This window comes from Pristiophorus japonicus, unplaced genomic scaffold (assembly GCF_044704955.1).
Source record: "Pristiophorus japonicus isolate sPriJap1 unplaced genomic scaffold, sPriJap1.hap1 HAP1_SCAFFOLD_1285, whole genome shotgun sequence".
NCBI classification, from domain to species: Eukaryota; Metazoa; Chordata; class Chondrichthyes; family Pristiophoridae; genus Pristiophorus; species Pristiophorus japonicus.
The window spans coordinates 43,255-70,000 of record NW_027250952.1 but is presented as its reverse complement, the minus strand read 5'-3'; the positions used below and the strand labels follow the sequence as shown (position 1 = coordinate 70,000).

At 61.6% G+C, this 26,746-nt stretch overlaps 1 protein-coding gene across 1 annotated transcript in view; it reads left to right on the top strand.

Annotated features, from left to right (window-relative positions):
* LOC139242272 (plexin-B3-like) overlaps positions 1 to 26,746 on the top strand; it is a gene marked incomplete at its 3' end in the record, with an annotated part of 71,017 nt that overhangs the window by 6,432 nt on the left and 37,839 nt on the right. Inside the window, exons 2-4 of the mRNA XM_070870301.1 lie at positions 3,043 to 4,125; positions 19,905 to 20,084; positions 21,172 to 21,300. Of these exons, the coding sequence (XP_070726402.1) occupies positions 3,052 to 4,125; positions 19,905 to 20,084; positions 21,172 to 21,300 (1,383 nt within the window). The remainder of the gene's footprint in view (positions 1 to 3,042; positions 4,126 to 19,904; positions 20,085 to 21,171; positions 21,301 to 26,746) is intronic.

Here is a 26,746-nt window from a genome sequence, read left to right as displayed (position 1 = left end):
GGTACTTAACCAACTCCCTTTACAAGCCGCAATTGAGTCTGCCCCCACCACCCTCTCTGACAACTCAGCGCTTTCCCGATCCGAACCGTTCCGCCAATCACCTTAAGAACATCAGAAACAGGAGCAGGAGTCGGCCATTCGGCCCCTCGAACCTGCTCTGCCATTCAATACGACCATGGCTGATCCGATCATGGACTCAGCTCCACTTCCCCGCCCGCCCCCTTATCGGTTAAGAAACTGTCTATCTCTGTCTTAAATATATTCAATGTCCCGGCTTCCACAGCTCTCTGAGGCAGCGAGTTCCACAGATTTACAACCCTCTGAGAGAAGAAATTCCTCCTCATCTCAGTTTTAAATGGGCGGCCCCTTATTCTAAGACCATGCCCCCTAGTTCTAGTCTCCCCCATCAGTGGGAACATCCTCTCTGCATCCACCTTGTCGAGCCCCCCTCATAATCTGATACGTTTCGATAAGATCACCTCTCATTCTTCTGAATTCCAATGAGTAGAGGCCCAACCTCCTCAACCTTTCCTCATAAGTCAACCCCCTCATCTCCGGAATCATAGAAACAGAAAATAGGTGCAGGAGTAGGCCATTCGGCCCTTCGAGCCTGCACCACCATTCAATAAGATCATGGCTGATCATTCACCTCGGTACCCCATTCCTGCTTTCTCTCCATACCCCTTGATCCCTTTAGCCGTAAGGGCCACATCTAACTCCCTCTTGAATATATCTAACGAACTGGCCCCAACAACTCTCTGTGGTTGAGAATTCCACAGGTTCACAATTCTCTGGGTGAAGAAGTTTCTCCTCATCTCGGTCCTAAATGGCTTACCCCTTATCCTTAGACTGTGATCCCTGGTTCTGGACTTCCCCAACATCGGGAACATTCTTCCTGCATCTAACCTGTCCCGTCCCGTCAGAATTTTATATGTTTCTGTGAGATCCCCTCTCATTCTTCTAAACTCCAGTGAAACTCCAGTCTTTCTTCATATGTCAGTCCTGCCATCCCGGGAATCAGTCTGGTGAACCTTCGCTGCACTCCCTCAATAGCAAGAACGTCCTTCCTCAGATTAGGAGAACAAAACTGAACACAATATTCCAGGTGTGGCCTCACCAAGACCCTGTACAACTGCAGTAAGACCTCCCTGCTCCTATACTCAAATCCTCTCGCTATGAAGGCCAACATACCATTTGCCATCAACCGAGTGAACCTTCTCTGAACTGAAATCCGTGTCCCTCTGGTTCTCCACCCTTCCTCCAATGGGAACAGCTTCCCTCGATCTTACTCTGTCCACCCCCCTCGTGATTGTGGACACCCTCGATCAAATCTCCTCTCCACCTTCTCTGCTCCGAGGAGAACAATCCCCAGTCTTCCCCCATCACTGAAGACCCTTGATCTCCGGGACAATTCTGGTCAACTCCCCTTGACCCTCTCTCTCTCAGGCAGAGATGTATTTAAGCGGGGAGTTTGGTGAACACATGGAGGACAAAAGAATAGAAGGATATGGCGGTGGGGATGAAAGAATAAAAGACTTGCATTTATATAGCGCCTTTCACGACCACCGGACGTCCCAAAGTGCCTCATGGGCCAATGGAGTACTATCGGAGTGCGCCCGCTGTTGTAATGTGGGAAACACCAATTTGCGCACAGCAAGCTCCCACACACAGCGATGTGATAATGACCCGGATCATCTGTTTTAGTGATGTTGGTCGAGGGATAAATATTGGCCCCAGGACACCGGGGAGAACTCCCCCTGCTCTTCTTCCAATAGTGGCCCCGGGATCTTTTACATCCACCCGAGAGGGCAGACGGGGCCTCGGTTTAATGTCTCATCCGAAATACAGCCCCTCCAACAGTGCGGTGCTCCCTCAGTACTGCCCCTCCGACAGTGCGGGGCTCCCTCAGTACTGCCCCTCCGACAGTGCGGGGCTCCCTCAGTACTGCCCCTCCGACAGTGCGGGGCTCCCTCAGTACTGCCCCTCCGACAGTGCGGCGCTCCCTCAGTACTGCCCCTCCGACAGTGCGGTGCTCCCTCAGTACCGCCCCTCCGACAGTGCGGGGCTCCCTCAGTACCGCCCCTCCGACAGCGCAGTGCGGCGCTCCCTCAGTACCGCCCCTCCGACAGTGCGGCACTCCCTCAGTACTGCTCCTCCGACAGTGCAGCATTCCCTCAGTACCGCCCCTCCGACAGTGCGGGGCTCCCTCAGTACCGCCCCTCCGACTGTGCGGCGCTCCCTCAGTACTGCCCCTCCGACAGTGCGGTGCTCCCTCAGTAGCGCCCCTCCGACAGTGCGGCGCTCCCTCAGTACCGCCCCTCCGACAGTGCGGGGCTCCCTCAGTACCGCCCCTCCGACAGTGCGGGGCTCCCTCAGTACTGCTCCTCCGACAGCGCAGTGCGGTGCTCCCTCAGTACTGCTCCTCCGACAGTGCGGCACTCCCTCAGTACCGCCCCTCCGACAGTGCGGGGCTCCCTCAGTACCGCCCCTCCGACAGTGCGGCGCTCCCTCAGTACTGCTCCTCCGACAGCGCAGTGCGGTGCTCCCTCAGTACTGCTCCTCCGACAGCGCAGTGCGGTGCTCCCTCAGTACTGCCCCTCCGACAGTGCGGCGTTCCCTCAGTACCGCCCCTCTGACAGTGCGGTGCTCCCTCAGTACCGCCCCTCCGACAGTGCGGGGCTCCCTCAGTACCGCCCCTCCGACAGAGCGGCACTCCCTCAGTACTGCCCCTCCGACAGTGCGGGGCTCCCTCAGTACCGCCCCTCCGACAGTGCGGGGCTCCCTCAGTACTGCCCCTCCGACAGTGCGGGGCTCCCTCAGTACCGCCCCTCCGACAGCGCAGTGCGGCGCTCCCTCAGTACTGCCCCTCCGACAGTGCGGCGCTCCCTCAGTACCGCCCCTCCGACAGCGCGGTGCGGTGCTCCCTCAGTACCGCCCCTCCGACAGCGCGGTGCGGTGCCCCGCTATTTCTGCCGTGTATTGGTGCGTGACTGCCGACTGTTGCCACAGCTTGACGCCGTTATTTCCTCTCCCCCTTTGCAGGTGACGAGGATGTCTTTGTCCGCCGCCCTGATGCTCGTGGGGCTGCTCTCGGTGCCGGGGGCCGGCCCTTACCCCACCTTCCGTCGCCCCGGCGCCCGCCTCACCCACTCGGCCCTGGACCCCCGCACGGGCCAACTGTACCTGGGCGCGGTGAACCGCCTGTACCAGCTGAGCGGCGACGTGGGCGCGGTGCTGTCCGAGGCGGCCACCGGGCCCGTCAACGACAGCCGCGACTGCATCCCCCCTATCACCCCCCGCGACTGCCCCCAGGCCCGGCCCACCGACGCCCACAACCAGCTGCTGCTGGTCGACCGGGAGGGCCAGGCGCTGCTCGTGTGCGCCAGCGTGCACCAGGGGGTGTGCGAGAAGCGGAGCCTGGCCGGCTTGGCGCAGGGGGCCCAGCGGGCGCCGCAGCCCGGCGAGACCCAGTACGTGGCTGCCGATGACCCCGGCACCGCCACGGTGGGGGCGCTGGGGCGCTCGGGGGGGGCGCGGGCCCTGTTCGTGGGCCGGGGCTACACCCACAAGCCCACCGACGCCCCCGTGACCACCCGGCGCCTGGATGGGGCGCACGCCTTCTCCAACGAGGACCTGGGCAAGCTGGTGGTGGGGGGCGGTGGCTTCGCCGAGTACGACCACCACTTTGCCGCCGTCTACGCCCGCCCGCCGCACGTCTACTTCGTCTTCTACCGCCGGGACCCGCCGGGCCGCCGCTCGGGGCCGGAGTACCGCGCGTACGTGGCCCGCATCTGCGCGGACGACCCCAGCTACTACTCCTACGTGGAGGTCCCGCTGGAGTGCCGGGGGGCCGAGGGGGAGGGCCGGGGGGACTACGGCCTGGTGCTGGCCTCCGCCCTGGGCCGCCACCGGGGGCGGCGCCCCGCCCTCTTCGCCCTGCTGGCCCGCGCCCGCCCCCCGCCCGCCCAGTCCCGTCCCGCCGAGCCCTCGGCCCTCTGCGTCTACCCGCTGGCCGACCTCGACCGCACCGTGGAGCGGGCGCGCCAGGCCTGCTACTCGTCCGCCGACGCCCCCGAGGCTTACGTGGAGTACGGCGTCAAATCCAGTTGCACCCAGCTGCCCAAGGTAGGTGGGGAAGGGGGCGAACGGCGGTGGGGGGGGTGGGGGGGGAAGGCGCAGTTACAGGCGCGTGATGGGGCCCACACACACACACACACCCGCCCCCCGCCCCCCCCCCCGCCACACAACCGTACCGTGGAACTATTGCCGTCGAGCGAAAATTCTGCGTCTGCCGACAGGGCGAAGAAACGGGTTCCCGCGACGCCTCACCTTGTCGAATAGCCCAAAGTCAGTGTCCGTGCTCCAGACCATTGGAGATGTGGAGGGACTGAGAGACACCACAGTCAGTGTACAGATATCTCCCTGAGGGAGAGGGGACTGAGAGACACCACAGTCAGTGTACAGATATCTCCTTGTGGGAGAGGGGACTGAGAGACACCAGTCAGTGTACAGATATCTCCCTGAGGGAGAGGGACTGAGAGACACCAGTCAGTGTACAGATATCTCCCTGAGGGAGAGGGACTGAGAGACACCAGTCAGTGTACAGATATCTCCCTGAGGGAGAGGGGACTGAGAGACACCAATCAGTGTACAGATATCTCCCTGAGGGAGAGGGGACTGAGAGACACCAGTCAGTGTACAGATATCTCCCTGAGGGAGAGGGGACTGAGAGACACCAGTCAGTGTACAGATATCTCCCTGAGGGAGAGGGGACTGAGAGACACCAGTCAGTGTACAGATATCTCCCTGAGGGAGAGGGGACTGAGAGACACCAGTCAGTGTACAGATATCTCCCTGAGGGAGAGCGGGACTGAGAGACACCAGTCAGTGTACAGATATCTCCCTGAGGGAGAGGGGACTGAGAGGCACCAGTCAGTGTACAGATATCTCCCTGAGGGAGAGGGACTGAGAGACACCAGTCAGTGTACAGATATCTCCCTGAGGGAGAGGGACTGAGAGACACCAGTCAGTGTACAGATATCTCCCTGAGGGAGAGGGACTGAGAGATACCAGTCAGTGTACAGATATCTCCCTGAGGGAGAGGGGACTGAGAGACACCAGTCAGTGTACAGATATCTCCCTGAGGGAGAGGGGACTGAGAGACACCAGTCAGTGTACAGATATCTCCCTGAGGGAGAGGGGACTGAGAGACACCAGTCAGTGTACAGATATCTCCCTGAGGGAGAGGGGACTGAGAGACACCAGTCAGTGTACAGATATCTCCCTGAGGGAGAGGGGACTGAGAGACACCAGTCAGTGTACAGATATCTCCCTGAGGGAGAGGGGACTGAGAGACACCAGTCAGTGTACAGATATCTCGTTGAGGGAGAGAGAGGGACTGAGAGACACCAGTCAGTGTACAGATATCTCCCTGAGGGAGAGGGGGCTGAGAGACACCAGTCAGTGTACAGATATCTCCCTGAGGGAGAGGGACTGAGAGACACCAGTCAGTGTACAGATATCTCCCTGAGGGAGAGGGGACTGAGAGACACCAGTCAGTGTACAGATATCTCCCTGAGGGAGAGGGGACTGAGAGACACCAGTCAGTGTACAGATATCTCCCTGAGGGAGAGCGGGACTGAGAGACACCAGTCAGTGTACAGATATCTCCCTGAGGGAGAGGGGACTGAGAGGCACCAGTCAGTGTACAGATATCTCCCTGAGGGAGAGGGACTGAGAGACACCAGTCAGTGTACAGATATCTCCCTGAGGGAGAGGGACTGAGAGACACCAGTCAGTGTACAGATATCTCCCTGAGGGAGAGGGGACTGAGAGACACCAGTCAGTGTACAGATATCTCCCTGAGGGAGAGGGACTGAGAGACACCAGTCAGTGTACAGATATCTCCCTGAGGGAGAGGGACTGAGAGACACCAGTCAGTGTACAGATATCTCCCTGAGGGAGAGGGACTGAGAGACACCAGTCAGAGTACAGATATCTCCCTGAGGGAGAGGGGACTGAGAGACACCAGTCAGTGTACAGATATCTCCCTGAGGGAGAGGGGACTGAGGGACACCAGTCAGTGTACAGATATCTCCCACATTTCCTGCTTCGAACTCAGTACACAGTGGATTTGTTTATGGAAAGTTTCCATTACAAACCATAATTATACACACCGATGATGTGACAGAATATTTTGAGAAATCTTGTCATGGGTTGTGCAACTGATGCAGGAAGAATTAGCGGCGCTCACTCAGCCCCGCCCCTCCAACAGCGCAGTACGGCGCTCCCTCAGTACTGCCCCTCCGACAGTGCGGCACTCCCTCAGTACTGCCCCTCCGACAGTGCGGGGCTCCCTCAGTACTGCCCCTCCAACAGCGCAGTACGGCGCTCCCTCAGTACTGCCCCTCCGACAGTGCGGCACTCCCTCAGTACTGCCCCTCCGACAGTGCGGGGCTCCCTCAGTACTGTCCCTCCCACAGTGCGGCGCTCCCTCAGTACTGACCCTCCGACAGTGCGGGACTCCCTCAGTACTGCCCCTCCGACAGTGCGGTGCTCCCTCAGTACTGCCCCTCCGACAGTGCGGGGCTCCCTCAGTACCGCCCCTCCGACAGTGCGGTGCTCCCTCAGTACTGCCCCTCCGACAGTGCGGTGCTCCCTCAGTACTGCCCCTCCGACAGTGCGGCGCTCCCTCAGTCCTGCCCCTCCGACAGTGCGGCACTCCCTCAGTACTGCCCCTCCGACAGTGCGGCACTCCCTCAGTACTGCCCCTCTGACAGTACGGCGCTCCCTCAGCACTGCCCCTCCGACAGTGCGGCGCTCCCTCAGCACTGCACTGGGAGCGTCGGGCCGGGATTACAGGGCTCAAGGCTCGGGAGAGGGGCTCGAACACATGATCTTGGTGACTCAGAGGGGAGATTGTCGGAGCGATTCCAAGTCTGTGCGAGAAGGCAGATCGGAACAACGCTGCTTAGCTTCATTGTTGAAATTTGACAAACTGCTCTTTGTGAGACGTTCATATCCGCTCTCAAACTGGTTCTCTCCCTGCCACTCAATTGATAATTAAATGAATGCTGCCAAACTATCACTTGGGGAGTGCTTAATGTCACAAACAACAACGTACACAGCACGATTCACTCTTCCCTCAAAACTCGGCTGCCCCCGTGTCCTAACTCGCACCGAGTCCCACTCACACATCACCCCCTGTGCTCGCTGACCCCGTGTCCTAACTCGCACCGAGTCCCGCTCACCCATCACCCGCTGTGCTCACTGCCCCGTGTCCTAACTCGCACCCATTCCCACTCACCCATCACCCCCTGTGCCCCGTGTCCTAACTCACACCCAGTCCCACTCACCCATCACCCCCTGTGCTCACTGCCCCGTGTCCTAACTCACACCCAGTCCCACTCACCCATCACCCCCTGTGCTCACTGACCCCGTGTCCTAACTCGCACCCAGTCCCGCTCACCCATCACCCCCTGTGCTCACTGCCCCGTGTCCTAACTCACACCCAGTCCCACTCACCCATCACCCCCTGTGCTCACTGCCCCGTGTCCTAACTCACACCCAGTCCCGCTCACCCATCACCCCCTGTGCCCCGTGTCCTAACTCACACCCAGTCCCACTCACCCATCACCCCCTGTGCTCACTGCCCCGTGTCCTAACTCACACCCAGTACCACTCACCCATCACCCCCTGTGCTTACTGACTCCGTGTCCTAACTCACACCCAGTCCCTCTCACCCATCACCCCCTGTGCTCGCTGACCCCGTGTCCTAACTCACACCCAGTCCCGCTCACCCATCACCCCCTGAGCTCGCTGACCCTGTGTCCTAACTCGCACCGAGTCCCTCTCACCCATCACCCCCTGTGCTCACTGCCCCGTGTCCTAACTCACACCCAGTCCCGCTCACCCATCACACCCTGTGCCCCGTGTCCCAACTCACACCCAGTCCCACTCACCCATCACCCCCTGTGCCCCGTGTCCTAACTCGCACCCAGTCCCACTCACCTATCACCCACTGTGCTCACTGACCCTGTGTCCTAACTCACACCCAGTTCCGCTCAACCATCACCCCCTGTGCTCGCTGACCCAGTGTCCTAACTCACACCCAGTCCCGCTCATCCATCACCCCCTGTGTTCACTGACCCAGTGTCCTAACTCGCACCCAGTCCCGCTCACCCATCACCCCCTGTGCTCACTGACCCCGTGTCCTAACTCGCACCCAGTCCCGCTCACCCATCACCCCCTGAGCTCACTGACCCTGTGTCCTAACTCGCACCCAGTCCCACTCACCCATCACCCCCTGTGCTCACTGCCCCGTGTCCTAACTCGCACCCAGTCCCACTCACCCATCACCCCCTGTGCTCACTGACCCCGTGTCCTAACTCACACCCAGTCCCACTCACCCATCACCCCGCTGTTCTCACTGACCCCGTGTCCTAACTCACACCCAGTCCCACTCACCCATCACCCCCTGTGCTCACTGCCCCGTGTCCTAACTCGCACCCAGTCCCGCTCACCCATCACCCCCTGTGCTCACTGACCCCGTGTCCTAACTCGCACCGAGTCCCTCTCACCCATCACCCTCTGTGCTCACTGACCCCGTGTCCCAACTCACACCCAGTCCCACTCACCCATCACCCCCTGTGCCCCGTGTCCTAACTCACACCCAGTCCCACTCACCCATCACCCCCTGTGCTCATTGACCCCGTGTCCTAACTCACACCCAGTCCCGCTCACCCATCACCCCCTGTGCTCGCTGACCCAGTGTCCTAACTCACACCCAGTCCCGCTCACCCATCACCCCCTGTGCTCGCTGACCCAGTGTCCTAACTCACACCCAGTCCCACTCACCCATCACCCCCTGTGCTCACTGCCCCGTGTCCTAACTCACACCCAGTACCGCTCACCCATCACCCCCTGTGTTCACTGACCCCGTGTCCTAACTCGCACCCAGTCCCGCTCACCCATCACCCCCTGTGCTCGCTGACCCAGTGTCCTAACTCACACCCAGTCCCACTCACCCATCACCCCCTGTGCTCACTGCCCCGTGTCCTAACTCACACCCAGTACCGCTCACCCATCACCCCCTGTGTTCACTGACCCCGTGTCCTAACTCGCACCGAGTCCCGCTCACCCATCACCCCCTGTGCCCCGTGTCCTAACTCACACCCAGTCCCACTCACCCATCACCCCCTGTGCCCCGTGTCCTAACTCACACCCAGTCCCACTCACCCATCACCCCCTGTGCTCACTGACCGCGTGTCCTAACTCGCACCGAGTCCCGCTCACCCATCACCCCCTGTGCCCCGTGTCCTAACTCACACCCAGTCCCACTCAACCATCACCCCCTGTGCCCCGTGTCCTAACTCACACCCAGTCCCACTCACCCATCACCCCCTGTGCTCACTGACCCTGTGTCCTAACTCACACCCAGTCCCGCTCACCCATCACCCCCTGTGCTCACTGACCCAGTGTCCTAACTCACATCCAGTCCCACTCACCCATCACCCCCTGTGCTCACTGACACCGTGTCCTAACTCACACCCAGTCCCGCTCAACCATCACCCCCTGTGCTCGCTGACCCAGTGTCCTAACTCACACCCAGTCCCGCTCATCCATCACCCCCTGTGTTCACTGACCCAGTGTCCTAACTCGCACCCAGTCCCGCTCACCCATCACCCCCTGTGCTCACTGACCCCGTGTCCTAACTCGCACCCAGTCCCGCTCACCCATCACCCCCTGAGCTCACTGACCCTGTGTCCTAACTCGCACCCAGTCCCACTCACCCATCACCCCCTGTGCTCACTGCCCCGTGTCCTAACTCGCACCCAGTCCCACTCACCCATCACCCCCTGTGCTCACTGACCCCGTGTCCTAACTCACACCCAGTCCCACTCACCCATCACCCCGCTGTTCTCACTGACCCCGTGTCCTAACTCACACCCAGTCCCACTCACCCATCACCCCCTGTGCTCACTGCCCCGTGTCCTAACTCGCACCCAGTCCCGCTCACCCATCACCCCCTGTGCTCACTGACCCCGTGTCCTAACTCGCACCGAGTCCCTCTCACCCATCACCCCCTGTGCTCACTGACCCCGTGTCCCAACTCACACCCAGTCCCACTCACCCATCACCCCCTGTGCCCCGTGTCCTAACTCACACCCAGTCCCACTCACCCATCACCCCCTGTGCTCATTGACCCCGTGTCCTAACTCACACCCAGTCCCGCTCACCCATCACCCCCTGTGCTCGCTGACCCAGTGTCCTAACTCACACCCAGTCCCGCTCACCCATCACCCCCTGTGCTCGCTGACCCAGTGTCCTAACTCACACCCAGTCCCACTCACCCATCACCCCCTGTGCTCACTGCCCCGTGTCCTAACTCACACCCAGTACCGCTCACCCATCACCCCCTGTGTTCACTGACCCCGTGTCCTAACTCGCACCCAGTCCCGCTCACCCATCACCCCCTGTGCTCGCTGACCCAGTGTCCTAACTCACACCCAGTCCCACTCACCCATCACCCCCTGTGCTCACTGCCCCGTGTCCTAACTCACACCCAGTACCGCTCACCCATCACCCCCTGTGTTCACTGACCCCGTGTCCTAACTCGCACCCAGTCCCACTCACCCATCACCCCGTGTGCTCACTGACCCCGTGTCCAAACTCACACCCAGTCCCGCTCACCCATCACCCCCTGTGCTCACTGACCCCGTGTCCTAACTCGCACCCAGTCCCGCTCACCCATCACCCCCTGTGCTCACTGACACCGTGTCCTAACTCGCACCCAGTCCCGCTCACCCATCACCCCCTGTGCCCCGTGTCCTAACTCACACCCAGTCCCACTCACCCATCACCCCCTGTGCCCCGTGTCCTAACTCACACCCAGTCCCACTCACCCATCATCCCCTGTGCTCACTGACCGCGTGTCCTAACTCGCACCGAGTCCCGCTCACCCATCACCCCCTGTGCCCCGTGTCCTAACTCACACCCAGTCCCACTCAACCATCACCCCCTGTGCCCCGTGTCCTAACTCACACCCAGTCCCACTCACCCATCACCCCCTGTGCTCACTGACCCTGTGTCCTAACTCACACCCAGTCCCGCTCACCCATCACCCCCTGTGCTCACTGACCCAGTGTCCTAACTCGCACCCAGTCCCACTCACCCATCACCCCCTGTGCTCACTGACCCCGTGTCCTAACTCGCACCCAGTCCCGCTCACCCATCACCCCCTGTGCTCACTGACCCAGTGTCCTAACTCGCACCCAGTCCCACTCACCCATCACCCTCTGTGCTCACTGACCCCGTGTCCTAACTCACACCTAGTCCCGCTCACCCATCACCCCCTGTGCTCACTGACCCCGTGTCCTAACTCGCACCCAGTCCCGCTCACCCATCACGCCCTGTGCTCACTGACCCCGTGTCCTAACTCGCACCCAGTCCCGCTCACCCATCACCCCCTGTGCTCACTGACCCCGTGTTCTAACTCACACCCAGTCCCGCTCACCCATCACCCCCTGTGCTCACTGACCCCGTGTCCTAACTCGCACCGAGTCCCGCTCACCCATCACCCCCTGTGCTCACTGACCCCGTGTCCTAACTCGCACCGAGTCCCACTCACCCATCACCCCCTGTGCTCACTGACCCCGTGTCCTAACTCACACCCAGTCCCACTCACCCATCACCCCCTGTGCCCCGTGTCCTAACTCACACCCAGTCCCGCTCACCCATCACCCCCTGTGCCCCGTGTCCTAACTCACACCCAGTCCCACTCACCCATCACCTCCTGTGCCCCGTGTCCTAACTCACACCCAGTCCCACTCAGCCATCACCCCCTGTGCTCACTGCCCCGTGTTCTAACTCACACCCAGTCCCGCTCACCCATCACCCCCTGTGCTCACTGACCCCGTGTCCTAACTCGCACCCAGTCCCGCTCACCCATCACCCCCTGTGCTCACTGACCCCGTGTCCTAACTCACACCGAGTCCCGCTCACCCATCACCCCCTGTGCCCCGTGTCCTAACTCACACCCAGTCCCGCTCACCCATCACCCCCTGTGCCCCGTGTCCTAACTCACACCCAGTCCCACTCACCCATCACCTCCTGTGCCCCGTGTCCTAACTCACACCCAGTCCCACTCAGCCATCACCCCCTGTGCTCACTGCCCCGTGTTCTAACTCACACCCAGTCCCGCTCACCCATCACCCCCTGTGCTCACTGACCCCGTGTCCTAACTCGCACCCAGTCCCGCTCACCCATCACCCCCTGTGCTCACTGACACCGTGTCCTAACTCGCACCCAGTCCCGCTCACCCATCACCCCCTGTGCCCCGTGTCCTAACTCACACCCAGTCCCACTCACCCATCACCCCCTGTGCCCCGTGTCCTAACTCACACCCAGTCCCACTCACCCATCATCCCCTGTGCTCACTGACCGCGTGTCCTAACTCGCACCGAGTCCCGCTCACCCATCACCCCCTGTGCCCCGTGTCCTAACTCACACCCAGTCCCACTCAACCATCACCCCCTGTGCCCCGTGTCCTAACTCACACCCAGTCCCACTCACCCATCACCCCCTGTGCTCACTGACCCTGTGTCCTAACTCACACCCAGTCCCGCTCACCCATCACCCCCTGTGTTCACTGACCCAGTGTCCTAACTCGCACCCAGTCCCACTCACCCATCACCCCCTGTGCTCACTGACCCCGTGTCCTAACTCGCACCCAGTCCCGCTCACCCATCACCCCCTGTGCTCACTGACCCAGTGTCCTAACTCGCACCCAGTCCCACTCACCCATCACCCTCTGTGCTCACTGACCCCGTGTCCTAACTCACACCTAGTCCCGCTCACCCATCACCCCCTGTGCTCACTGACCCCGTGTCCTAACTCGCACCCAGTCCCGCTCACCCATCACGCCCTGTGCTCACTGACCCCGTGTCCTAACTCGCACCCAGTCCCGCTCACCCATCACCCCCTGTGCTCACTGACCCCGTGTTCTAACTCACACCCAGTCCCGCTCACCCATCACCCCCTGTGCTCACTGACCCCGTGTCCTAACTCGCACCGAGTCCCGCTCACCCATCACCCCCTGTGCTCACTGACCCCGTGTCCTAACTCGCACCGAGTCCCACTCACCCATCACCCCCTGTGCTCACTGACCCCGTGTCCTAACTCACACCCAGTCCCACTCACCCATCACCCCCTGTGCCCCGTGTCCTAACTCACACCCAGTCCCGCTCACCCATCACCCCCTGTGCCCCGTGTCCTAACTCACACCCAGTCCCACTCACCCATCACCTCCTGTGCCCCGTGTCCTAACTCACACCCAGTCCCACTCAGCCATCACCCCCTGTGCTCACTGCCCCGTGTTCTAACTCACACCCAGTCCCGCTCACCCATCACCCCCTGTGCTCACTGACCCAGTGTCCTAACTCACACCCAGACCCACTCACCCATCACCCCCTGTGCTCACTGCCCCGTGTCCTAACTCACACCCAATCCCGCTCATCCATCAACCCCTGTGTTCACTGACCCAGTGTCCTAACTCGCACCCAGTCCCGCTCACCCATCACCCACTGTGCTCACTGACCCCGTGTCCTAACTCGCATCCAGTCCCGCTCACCCATCACCCCCTGTGCTCACTGACCCCGTGTCCTAACTCACACCCAGTCCCACTCACCCATCACCCCCTGTGCTCACTGCCCCCGTGTCCTAACTCACACCCAGTCCCACTCACCCATCACCCCCTGTGCTCACTGACCCCTTGACCTAACTCGCACCGAGTCCCGCTCACCCATCACCCCCTGTGCTCACTGACCCCGTGTCCTAACTCGCACCGAGTCCCGCTCACCCATCACCCCCTGTGCTCACTGACCCCGTGTCCTAACTCGCACCGAGTCCCACTCACCCATCACCCCCTGTGCTCACTGACCCCGTGTCCTAACTCGCACCCAGTCCCACTCACCCATCACCCTCTGTGCTCACTGCCCCCGTGTCCTAACTCACACCCAGTCCCACTCACCCATCACCCCCTGTGCTCACTGCCCCGTGTCCTAACTCACACCCAGTCCCACTCACCCATCACCCCCTGTGCTCACTGACCCCGTGTCCTAACTCGCACCCATTCCCACTCACCCATCACCCCCTGTGCTCACTGACCCCGTGTCCTAACTCACACCCAGTCCCTCTCACCCACCACCCCCTGTGCTCACTGCCCCGTGTCCTAACTCACAACCAGTCCCGCTCACCCATCACCCGCTGTGCTCACTGCCCCGTGTCCTAACTCGCACCCATTCCCACTCACCCATCACCCCCTGTGCCCCGTGTCCTAACTCACACCCAGCCCCACTCACCCATCACCCCCTGTGCTCACTGCCCCGTGTCCTAACTCACACCCAGTCCCACTCACCCATCACCCCCTGTGCTCACTGACCCCGTGTCCTAACTCACACCCAGTCCCGCTCACCCATCACCCCCTGTGCTCACTGCCCCGTGTCCTAACTCACACCCAGTCCCACTCACCCATCACCCCCTGTGCTCACTGCCCCGTGTCCTAACTCACACCCAGTCCCGCTCACCCATCACCCCCTGTGCCCCGTGTCCTAACTCACACCCAGTCCCACTCACCCATCACCCCCTGTGCTCACTGACTCCGTGTCCTAACTCACACCCAGTCCCTCTCACCCATCACCCCCTGTGCTCGCTGACCCCGTGTCCTAACTCACACCCAGTCCCGCTCACCCATCACCCCCTGAGCTCGCTGACCCTGTGTCCTAACTCGCACCGAGTCCCTCTCACCCATCACCCCCTGTGCTCACTGCCCCGTGTCCTAACTCACACCCAGTCCCGCTCACCCATCACCCCCTGTGCCCCGTGTCCCAACTCACACCCAGTCCCACTCACCCATCACCCCCTGTGCCCCGTGTCCTAACTCGCACCCAGTCCCACTCACCCATCACCCCCTGTGCTCACTGACCCTGTGTCCTAACTCACACCCAGTCCCGCTCAACCATCACCCCCTGTGCTCGCTGACCCAGTGTCCTAACTCACACCCAGTCCCGCTCATCCATCACCCCCTGTGTTCACTGACCCAGTGTCCTAACTCGCACCCAGTCCCGCTCACCCATCACCCCCTGTGCTCACTGACCCCGTGTCCTAACTCGCACCCAGTCCCGCTCACCCATCACCCCCTGAGCTCACTGACCCTGTGTCCTAACTCGCACCGAGTCCCTCTCACCCATCACCCCCTGTGCTCACTGACCCCGTGTCCTAACTCACACCCAGTCCCACTCACCCATCACCCCCTGTGCTCACTGACCCCGTGTCCCAACTCACACCCAGTCCCACTCACCCATCACCCCCTGTGCCCCGTGTCCTAACTCGCACCCAGTCCCACTCACCCATCACCCCCTGTGCCCCGTGTCCTAACTCACACCCAGTCCCACTCACCCATCACCCCCTGTGCTCATTGACCCCGTGTCCTAACTCACACCCAGTCCCGCTCACCCATCACCCCCTGTGCTCGCTGACCCAGTGTCCTAACTCACACCCAGTCCCACTCACCCATCACCCCCTGTGCTCACTGCCCCGTGTCCTAACTCACACCCAGTACCGCTCACCCATCACCCCCTGTGTTCACTGACCCCGTGTCCTAACTCGCACCCAGTCCCGCTCACCCATCACCCCCTGTGCTCGCTGACCCAGTGTCCTAACTCACACCCAGTCCCACTCACCCATCACCCCCTGTGCTCACTGCCCCGTGTCCTAACTCACACCCAGTACCGCTCACCCATCACCCCCTGTGTTCACTGACCCCGTGTCCTAACTCGCACCCAGTCCCACTCACCCATCACCCCGTGTGCTCACTGACCCCGTGTCCTAACTCACACCCAGTCCCGCTCACCCATCACCCCCTGTGCTCACTGACCCCGTGTCCTAACTCGCACCCAGTCCCGCTCACCCATCACCCCCTGTGCTCACTGACCCCGTGTCCTAACTCGCACCCAGTCCCGCTCACCCATCACCCCCTGTGCCCCGTGTCCTAACTCACACCCAGTCCCACTCACCCATCACCCCCTGTGCCCCGTGTCCTAACTCACACCCAGTCCCACTCACCCATCACCCCCTGTGCTCACTGACCGCGTGTCCTAACTCGCACCGAGTCCCGCTCACCCATCACCCCCTGTGCCCCGTGTCCTAACTCACACCCAGTCCCACTCAGCCATCACCCCCTGTGCCCCGTGTCCTAACTCACACCCAGTCCCACTCACCCATCACCCCCTGTGCTCACTGACCCTGTGTCCTAACTCACACCCAGTCCCGCTCACCCATCACCCCCTGTGCTCACTGACCCAGTGTCCTAACTCACACCCAGTCCCACTCACCCATCACCCCCTGTGCTCACTGCCCCGTGTCCTAACTCACACCCAGTCCCGCTCACCCATCACCCCCTGTGTTCACTGACCCAGTGTCCTAATTCGCACCCAGTCCCGCTCACCCATCACCCCCTGTGCTCACTGACCCCGTGTCCTAACTCACACCCAGTCCCATTCACCCATCACCCCCTGTGCTCACTGCCCCCGTGTCCTAACGCACACCCAGTCCCACTCACCCATCACCCCCTGTGCTCACTGACCCCGTGTCCTAACTCGCACCGAGTCCCGCTCACCCATCACCCCCTGTGCTCACTGACCCCGTGTCCTAACTCGCACCGAGTCCCACTCACCCATCACCCCCTGTGCTCACTGACCCCGTGTCCTAACTCACACCCAGTCCCACTCACCCATCACCCCCTGTGCCCCGTGTCCTAACTCACACCCAGTCCCGCTCACCCATCACCCCCTGTGCCCCGTGTCCTAACTCACACCCAGTCCCACTCACCCATCACCTCCTGTGCCCCGTGTCCTAACTCATACCCAGTCCCACTCACCCATCACCCCCTGTGCTCACTGCCCCGTGTTCTAACTCACACCCAGTCCCGCTCACCCATCACCCCCTGTGCTCACTGACCCAGTGTCCTAACTCACACCCAGTCCCACTCACCCATCACCCCCTGTGCTCACTGCCCCGTGTCCTAACTCACACCCAATCCCGCTCATCCATCACCCCCTGTGTTCACTGACCCAGTGTCCTAACTCGCACCCAGTCCCGCTCACCCATCACCCACTGTGCTCACTGACCCCGTGTCCTAACTCGCACCCAGTCCCGCTCACCCATCACCCCCTGTGCTCACTGACCCCGTGTCCTAACTCACACCCAGTCCCACTCACCCATCACCCCCAGTGCTCACTGCCCCCGTGTCCTAACTCACACCCAGTCCCACTCACCCATCACCCCCTGTGCTCACTGACCCCGTGACCTAACTCGCACCGAGTCCCGCTCACCCATCACCCCCTGTGCTCACTGACCCCGTGTCCTAACTCGCACCGAGTCCCGCTCACCCATCACCCCCTGTGCTCACTGCCCCGTGTCCTAACTCACACCCAGTCCCGCTCACCCATCACCCCCTGTGTTCACTGACCCAGTGTCCTAATTCGCACCCAGTCCCGCTCACCCATCACCCCCTGTGCTCACTGACCCCGTGTCCTAACTCACACCCAGTCCCACTCACCCATCACCCCCTGTGCTCACTGCCCCCGTGTCCTAACTCACACCCAGTCCCACTCACCCATCACCCCCTGTGCTCACTGACCCCGTGTCCTAACTCGCACCGAGTCCCGCTCACCCATCACCCCCTGTGCTCACTGACCCCGTGTCCTAACTCGCACCGAGTCCCGCTCACCCATCACCCCCTGTGCTCACTGACCCCGTGTCCTAACTCACACCCAGTCCCACTCACCCATCACCCCCTGTGCCCCGTGTCCTAACTCACACCCAGTCCCGCTCACCCATCACCCCCTGTGCCCCGTGTCCTAACTCACACCCAGTCCCACTCACCCATCACCTCCTGTGCCCCGTGTCCTAACTCATACCCAGTCCCACTCACCCATCACCCCCTGTGCTCACTGCCCCGTGTTCTAACTCACACCCAGTCCCGCTCACCCATCACCCCCTGTGCTCACTGACCCAGTGTCCTAACTCACACCCAGTCCCACTCACCCATCACCCCCTGTGCTCACTGCCCCGTGTCCTAACTCACACCCAATCCCGCTCATCCATCACCCCCTGTGTTCACTGACCCAGTGTCCTAACTCGCACCCAGTCCCGCTCACCCATCACCCACTGTGCTCACTGACCCCGTGTCCTAACTCGCACCCAGTCCCGCTCACCCATCACCCCCTGTGCTCACTGACCCCGTGTCCTAACTCACACCCAGTCCCACTCACCCATCACCCCCTGTGCTCACTGCCCCCGTGTCCTAACTCACACCCAGTCCCACTCACCCATCACCCCCTGTGCTCACTGACCCCGTGACCTAACTCGCACCGAGTCCCGCTCACCCATCACCCCCTGTGCTCACTGACCCCGTGTCCTAACTCGCACCGAGTCCCGCTCACCCATCACCCCCTGTGCTCACTGACCCCGTGTCCTAACTCGCACCGAGTCCCACTCACCCATCACCCCCTGTGCTCACTGTCCCCTTGTCCTAACTCGCACCCAGTCCCACTCACCCATCACCCCCTGTGCTCACTGCCCCCGTGTCCTAACTCACACCCAGTCCCACTCACCCATCACCCCCTGTGCTCACTGACCCCGTGTCCTAACTCGCACCCATTCCCACTCACCCATCACCCCCTGTGCTCACTGACCCCGTGTCCTAACTCACACCCAGTCCCACTCACCCATCACCCCCTGTGCTCACTGCCCCGTGTCCTAACTCACAACCAGTCCCGCTCACCCATCACCCCCTGTGCTCACTGACACCGTGTCCTAACTCACACTCAGTCCCACTCACCCATCACCCGCTGTGCTCACTGACCCCGTGTCCTAACTCACACCCAGTCCCGCTCACCCATCACCCCCTGTGCTCACTGACCCCGTGTCCTAACTCGCACCCAGTCCCGCTCACCCATCACCCCCTGTGCTCACTGCCCCGTGTCCTAACTCACACCGAGTCCCACTCACCCATCACCCCCTGGGCTCGCTGATCTACATTGGTTAAGCAATGCCTCGATTTCAAAATTCTCATCATGGTTTACAAATCTCTCCATGGTCCTCGCCCCTCCCTATCTCTGTAACCTCCTCAAGCCCCAACAACCCTCCCTATCTCTATAACCCCCTCCAGCCCCGACACCCCTCCCTATCTCTGTCACCCCCTCCAGCCCCTACACCCCTCCCTATCTCTGTAACCCCCTCCAGCCCCGACACCCCTCCCTATCTCTATAACCCCCTCCAGCCCCTACACCCCTCCCTATCTCTGTAACCTCCTCCAGCCCCTACACCCCTCCCTATCTCTGTAACCTCCTCCAGCCCCGACACCCCTCCCTATCTCTGTAACCCCCTCCAGCCCCGACACCCCTCCCTATCTCTGTAACCCCCTCCAGCCCCGACACCCCTCCCTATCTCTGTAACCCCCTCCAGCCCCTACACCCGTCCCTATCTCTGTAACCCCCTCCAGCCCCTACACCCGTCCCTATCTCTGTAACCCCCTCCAGCCCCTACACCCGTCCCTATCTCTGTAACCCCCTCCAGCCCCTACACCCGTCCCTATCTCTGTAACCCCCTCCAGCCCCTACACCCGTCCCTATCTCTGTAACCCCCTCCAGCCCCTACACCCGTCCCTATCTCTGTAACCCCCTCCAGCCTCACAACCCCCGAGATGCCTCCACTCCTCCAATTCTGCCCTGTTACGGAGCGGGTGACCCGCGGGTTTCGTTCTGCCGCGATAGAATTTGTTGTGGAATACCGCTGAGGGGAGCGGTCTGATAATGATTCCCGCTTTGCCGTTATCGCTGCAGATGTCCCCATCGATATTCCCGTGCGGAGATGAACACACTCCCAGTCCCATCGCCAGCAGGGTCAAAGTGCAAGCTGTGGCCGCAGTAACCAGTCACGTCCAGCTGACCGCAGTGGCTGTAACAGTGGAGGCCAACAACACCGTCGTCTTCATGGGCGATAGACTGGGGAGGCTTCACAAGGTAAGCGTGGGAGGGGCAGTACTGAGGGAGCCCCGCACTGTCGGAGGGGCAGTACTGAGGGAGCCCCGCACTGTCGGAGGGGCGGTACTGAGGGAGCCCCGCACTGTCGGAGGGGCAGTACTGAGGGAGCCCCGCACTGTCGGAGGGGCGGTACTGAGGGAGTGCCGCACTCTCGGAGGGGCGGTACTGAGGGAGCGCCGCACTGTCGGAGGGGCGGTACTGAGGGAGTGCCGCACTGTCGGAGGGGCGGTACTGAGGGAGTGCCGCACTGTCGGAGGGGCGGTACTGAGGGAGTGCCGCACTCTCGGAGGGGCGGTACTGAGGGAGTGCCGCACTGTCGGAGGGGCAGTACTGAGGGAGTGCCGTACTGTCGGAGGGGCAGTACTGAGGGAGTGCCGCACTGTCGGAGGGGCAGTACTGAGGGAGCCCCGCACTGTCGGAGGGGCGGTACTGAGGGAGCCCCGCACTGTCGGAGGGGCAGTACTGAGGGAGCCCCGCACTGTCGGAGGGGCGGTACTGAGGGAGCGCCGCACTGTCGGAGGGGCGGTACTGAGGGAGTGCCGCACTCTCGGAGGGGCGGTACTGAGGGAGTGCCGCACTGTCGGAGGGGCGGTACTGAGGGAGCCCCGCACTGTCGGAGGGGCGGTACTGAGGGAGTGCCGCACTGTCGGAGGGGCGGTACTGAGGGAGCGCCGCACTGTCGGAGGGGCGGTACTGAGGGAGCGCCGCACTGTCGGAGGGGCAGTACTGAGGGCGCGCCACACTGTCGGAGGGGCAGTACTGAGGGAGCGCCGTACTGTCGGAGGGGCGGTACTGAGGGAGCGCCGCACTGTCGGAGGGGCAGTACTGAGGGAGCGCCGTACTGTCGGAGGGGCGGTACTGAGGGAGCGCCGCACTGTCGGAGGGGCAGTACTGAGGGAGCGCCGTACTGTCGGAGGGGCGGTACTGAGGGAGCGCCGCACTGTCGGAGGGGCAGTACTGAGGGAGCGCCGTACTGTCGGAGGGGCGGTACTGAGGGGTATGGGAGGGCGGGGGGTTATTCCGTTGCTGCATGGCCCACACCCCATTCTGCTCTATCCCTATCCAGGTTTTCCTGAAGTCCCTGAGCGAGGCAGAGGCCTACAGCACCTTAACCATCGACCAGGGCTCGCCGGTCAACAAGGACTTACTCTTTGATGCCCGAGAAGACCACCTCTACGTGATGACCACCTCCCAGGTTAGAGCTGGGTCCTGGCCCGCGCGCGGTGACCTCCACGCAGCAACTCTGTGTCGATGGCCTCTGACCTCTGACCCTGGTAACCTGCCGTCCAATCCGGCCTTGACTGACCACAGGAATTATTGACAGCGTCCAGTCCAGACTCACAGGCCATCGGGCCCACCAATCCGTGCGGGGGTTAATGCTCCAGACCAGCACCCCCCCCTCCAACCCCTCTCCATCTCCCCCCCCTCCAATCACCGTCTCCTTCCATTCCTTTCTCCCTCATGTGTTTGTCCAGCTCCCCCCTTAAACGCTTCGATACTATTCATAGAAAATAGCTGCAGGAGTAGGCCATTCGGCCCTTCGAGCCTGCACCACCATTCAATATGATCATGGCTGATCATTCCCTCAGTATCCCATTCCTGCTTTCTCTCCATACCCCTTGATCCCTTTAGCCGTAAGGGCCACATCTAACTCCCTTTTGAATATATCTAACGAACTGGCCTCAACAACTCTCTGTGGTAGAGAATTCCACAGGTTCACAATTCTCTGAGTGAAGAAGTTTCTCCTCATCTCGGTCCTAAATGGCTTACCCCTTATCCTTAGACTGTGTCCCCTGGTTCTGGACTTCCCCAACATCGGGAACATTCTTCCTGCATCTAACCTGTCCAGTCCCGTCAGAATTTTATATGTTTCCATGAGATCCCCTCTCATCCTTCTAAATCCCAGTGAATATAAGCCCAGTCGATCCAGTCTTTCTTCATATGTCAGTCCTGCCATCCCGGGAATCAGTCTGGTGAACCTTCGCTGCACTCCCTCAATAGCAAGAATGTCCTTCCTCAGATTAGGAGACCAAAACTGAACACAATATTCCAGGTGTGGCCTCACCAAGGCCCTGTACAACTGCAGTAAGACCTCCCTGCTCCTATACTCAAATCCTCTCGCTATGAAGGCCAGCATACCATTTGCCTTCTTCACCGCCTGCTGTACCTGCATGCCAACTTTCAATGACTGATGTACCATGACACCCAGGTCACGTTGCACCTCCCCTTCTCCTTTGCCTCGAGCCCTCCCTGTGGCAGCGAGTTCCACATTCTCACCGCTCTCTGGGTAAAGAAGTTTCTCTCGAATTCCCCATTGGGTTTATCAGTGACTGTCTGATATTGGTGGCCCCCGAGTTCTGGTCTCCCCCTCTACGTCTACGCTATCGAACCCCCTTCATACTCTTAAAGACAGCTCTACGATCTAAGCTGACACTCCCAGTGCAATGCTGAGGGAGCACCGTACTGTTGGAGGGGCAGTACTGAGGGAGCGCCGCACAGCGCTGTCGGAGGGGCGGTACTGAGGGAGCCCCGCACTGTCGGAGGGGCGGTACTGAGGGAGCGCCGCACTGTCGGAGTGGCGGTACTGAGGGAGCGCCGCACTGTCGGAGGGGCGGTACTGAGGGAGCGCCGCACTGTCGGAGTGGCGGTACTGAGGGAGCGCCGCACTGTCGGAGGGGCAGTACTGAGGGAGCGCCGCACTGTCGGAGGGACGGTACTGAGGGAGCACCGCACTGCTCTGTCGGAGGGGCGGTACTGAGGGAGCGCCGCACTGTCGGAGGGGCGGTACTGAGGGAGCGCCGCACTGTCGGAGTGGCGGTACTGAGGGAGCGCCGCACTGTCGGAGGGGCGGTACTGAGGGAGTGCCGCACTGTGCTGTCGGAGGGGCGGTACTGAGGGATCGCCGCACTGTCGGAGGGGCAGTACTGAGGGAGCGCCGCACTGTCGGAGGGACGGTACTGAGGGAGCGCCGCACTGTCGGAGGGGAGGTACTGAGGGAGCGCCGCACTGTCGGAGGGGCGGTACTGAGGGAGCACCGCACTGCTCTGTCGGAGGGGCAGTACTGAGGGAGCGCCGCACTGTCGGAGGGGAGGTACTGAGGGAGCGCCGCGCTGTGCTGTCGGAGGGGCGGTACTGAGGGAGCGCCGCACTGTCGGAGGGGCGGTACTGAGGGAGTGCCGCACTGTCGGAGGAGCAGTACTGAGGGAGCGCCGCACTGTCGGAGGGGCGGTACTGAGGGAGTGTCGGAGGGGCGGTACTGAGGGAGTGCCGCACTGTCGGAGGGGCAGTACTGAGGGAGTGTCGGAGGGGCGGTACTGAGGGAGTGCCGCACTGTCGGAGGGGCAGTACTGAGGGAGTGTCGGAGGGGCGGTACTGAGGGAGTGCCGCACTGTCGGAGGGGCAGTACTGAGGGAGCGCCGCACTGTCGGAGGGTCAGTACTGAGGGAGCGCCGCACTGTCGGAGGGGCAGTACTGAGGGAGCGCCGCACTGTCGGAGGGGCGGTACTGAGGGAGCCCCGCACTGTCGGAGGAGCAGTACTGAGGGAGCACCGCACTGTCGGAGGAGCGGTACTGAGGGAGCACCGCACTGTCGGAGGGGCAGTACTGAGGGAGCACCGCACTGTCGGAGGAGCAGTACTGAGGGAGCACCGCACTGTCGGAGGGGCAGTACTGAGGGAGTGCCGCACTGCGCTGTCGGAGGGGCGGTACTGAGGGAGTGCCGCACTGCGCTGTCGGAGGGGCGGTACTGAGGGAGCGCCGCACTGCGCTGTCGGAGGGGCGGTACTGAGGGAGCGCCGCACTGCGCTGTCGGAGGGGCGGTACTGAGGGAGTGCCGCACTGCGCTGTCGGAGGGGCGGTACTGAGGGAGCGCCGCACTGCGCTGTCGGAGGGGCGGTACTGAGGGAGCGCCGCGCTGCGCTGTCGGAGGGGCGGTACTGAGGGAGCGCCGCACTGTCGGAGGGGCAGTACTGAGGGAGCACCGCACTGTCGGAGGGGCAGTACTGAGGGAGCGCCGCACTGTCGGAGGGGCGGTACTGAGGGAGCACCGCACTGTCGGAGGGGCGGTACTGAGGGAGCACCGCACTGTCGGAGGGGCAGTACTGAGGGAGCACCGCACTGCGCTGTCGGAGGGGCGGTATTGAGGGAGCACCGCACTGCGCTGTCGGAGGGGCGGTACTGAGGGAGCGCCGCACTGTCGGAGGGGCAGTACTGAGGGAGCACCGCACTGCGCTGTCGGAGGGGCGGTACTGAGGGAGCGCCGCACTGCGCTGTCGGAGGGGCGGTACTGAGGGAGCGCCGCACTGTCGGAGGGGCAGTACTGAGGGAGCGCCGCACTGTCGGAGGGGCGGTACTGAGGGAGCGCCGCACTGTCGGAGGGGCGGTACTGAGGGAGCACCGCACTGTCGGAGGGGCAGTACTGAGGGAGCGCCGCACTGTCGGAGGGGCAGTACTGAGGGAGCGCCGCACTGCGCTGTCGGAGGGGCATTAGCGAGGAGAACAACCCCAGCCTCTCCTTTATCCCCACGCCAGTGACATCCCTGATCCCTGCGACCTTTCTGGTCAAACTCCTCGAGACCCTCTCCAAGGTCTGGACCTCCTTTGGGAAAGTGCGTGCTGGGGGAATTAGACATGGGTAACCGGGACAAGGACACGGCCTGCATTTTACAGACTGGTTCCCCCCAATATATCCCCCGAAAGGATTGCCCAGCAATTTTGTCCCTGTTATGCTGATGGTGCAAAGTTCCAATTCCTGTGAGTCCCTCGTACCGTTAAACGCTCAGAAGAAAAGCTGGACAGAGATATCGAGACTGCTCCCTCAAACCTGTATCTCTGAGATGTATCTGCAGCTTCTTTAAAACCAGAATTCAAGCGAACAATGTTTCTCATACAACAACAACTTGTATCTATCTAGCGCCTTTAATGTAGTGAATTGTCCCCAGCCATTTCACAGGAGGGTTATGAGATTTAAAAGTTTGACACCGAGCGGCTTAACGAGAAATTAGCGCCGGTGACCAACAGTTTGGTCACAGAGGTGGGTTTTAAGGAGCGTCTTGAAGGAGGAGAGAGAGGCGGAGAGGTTTAGGGAGGGAGTTCCAGAGCTTGGGGCCCAGGCAACAGAAGACACGGCCACCGATGGTGGAGCGATTATAATCAGGGATGGTCAGGGGGGCAGAATTAGAGGAGCGTGGGGCTGGAGGAGGTTACAGAGATAGGGAGGGGTGTAGGGGCTGGAGGAGGTTACAGAGATAGGGAGGGGTGTAGGGGCTGGAGGAGGTTACAGAGATAGGGAGGGGTGTAGGGGCTGGAGGAGGTTACAGAGATAGCGAGGGGATGTAGGGGCTGGAGGTCGTTACAGAGATAGGGAGGGGTGTAGGGGCTGGAGGAGGTTACAGAGATAGGGAGTGGTGTAGGGGCTGGAGGAGGTTACAGAGATTGGGAGGGGTGTAGGGGCTGGAGGAGGTTACAGAGATAGGGAGGGGTGTAGGGGCTGGAGGGGGTTACAGAGATAGGGAGGGGGCTGGAGGGGGTTACAGAGATAGGGAGGGGTGTAGGGGCTGGAGGGGGTTACAGAGATAGGGAGGGGTGTCGGGGCTGGAGGAGGTTACAGAGATAGGGAGGGGTGTAGGGGCTGGAGGGGGTTACAGAGATAGGGAGGGTTGTAGGGGCTGGAGGGGGTTACAGAGATAGGGAGAGGTGCAGGGGCTGGAGGGGGTTACAGAGATAGGGAGGGGTGTAGGGGCTGGAGGAGGTTACAGAGATAGGGAGGGGTGTTGGGGCTGGAGGGGGTTACAGAGATAGGGAGGGGTGTAGGGGCTGGAGGGGGTTACAGAGATAGGGAGGGGTGTAGGGGCTGGAGGGAGTTACAGAGATAGGGAGGGGTGTAGGGGCTGGAGGGGGTTACAGAGATAGGGAGGGGTGTAGGGGCTGGAGGGGGTTACAGAGATAGGGAGGGGTGTAGGGGCTGGAGGGGGTTACAGAGATAGGGAGGGGTGTAGGGGCTGGAGGGGGTTACAGAGATAGGGAGGGGTGTAGGGGCTGGAGGAGGTTACAGAGATAGGGAGGGGTGTAGGGGCTGGAGGAGGTAACAGAGATAGGGAAGGGTGTAGGGGCTGGAGCGGGTTACAGAGATAGGGAGGGGTGTAGGGGCTGGAGGGGGTTACAGAGATAGGGAGGGGTGTAGGGGCTGGAGGGGGTTACAGAGATAGGGAGGGGTGTAGGGGCTGGAGGAGGTTACAGAGATAGGGAGGGGTGTAGGGGCTGGAGGGGGTTACAGAGATAGGGAAGGGTGTAGGGGCTGGAGCGGGTTACAGAGATAGGGAGGGGTGTAGGGGCTGGAGGGGGTTACAGAGATAGGGAGTGGTGTAGGGGCTGGAGGAGGTTACAGAAATAGGGAGAGGTGTCGGGGCTGGAGGGGGTTACAGAGATAGGGAGGGGTGTAGGGGCTGGAGGGGGTTACAGAGATAGGGAGGGGTGTAGGGGCTGGAGGAGGATACAGAGATAGGGAGGGGTGTAGGGGCTGGAGGGGGTTACATATATAGGGAGGGGCGTAGGGGCTGGAGGGGGTTACAGAGATAGGGAGGGGTGTAGGGGCTGGAGGGGGTTACAGAGATAGGGAGGGGTGTCGGGGCTGGAGGAGGTTA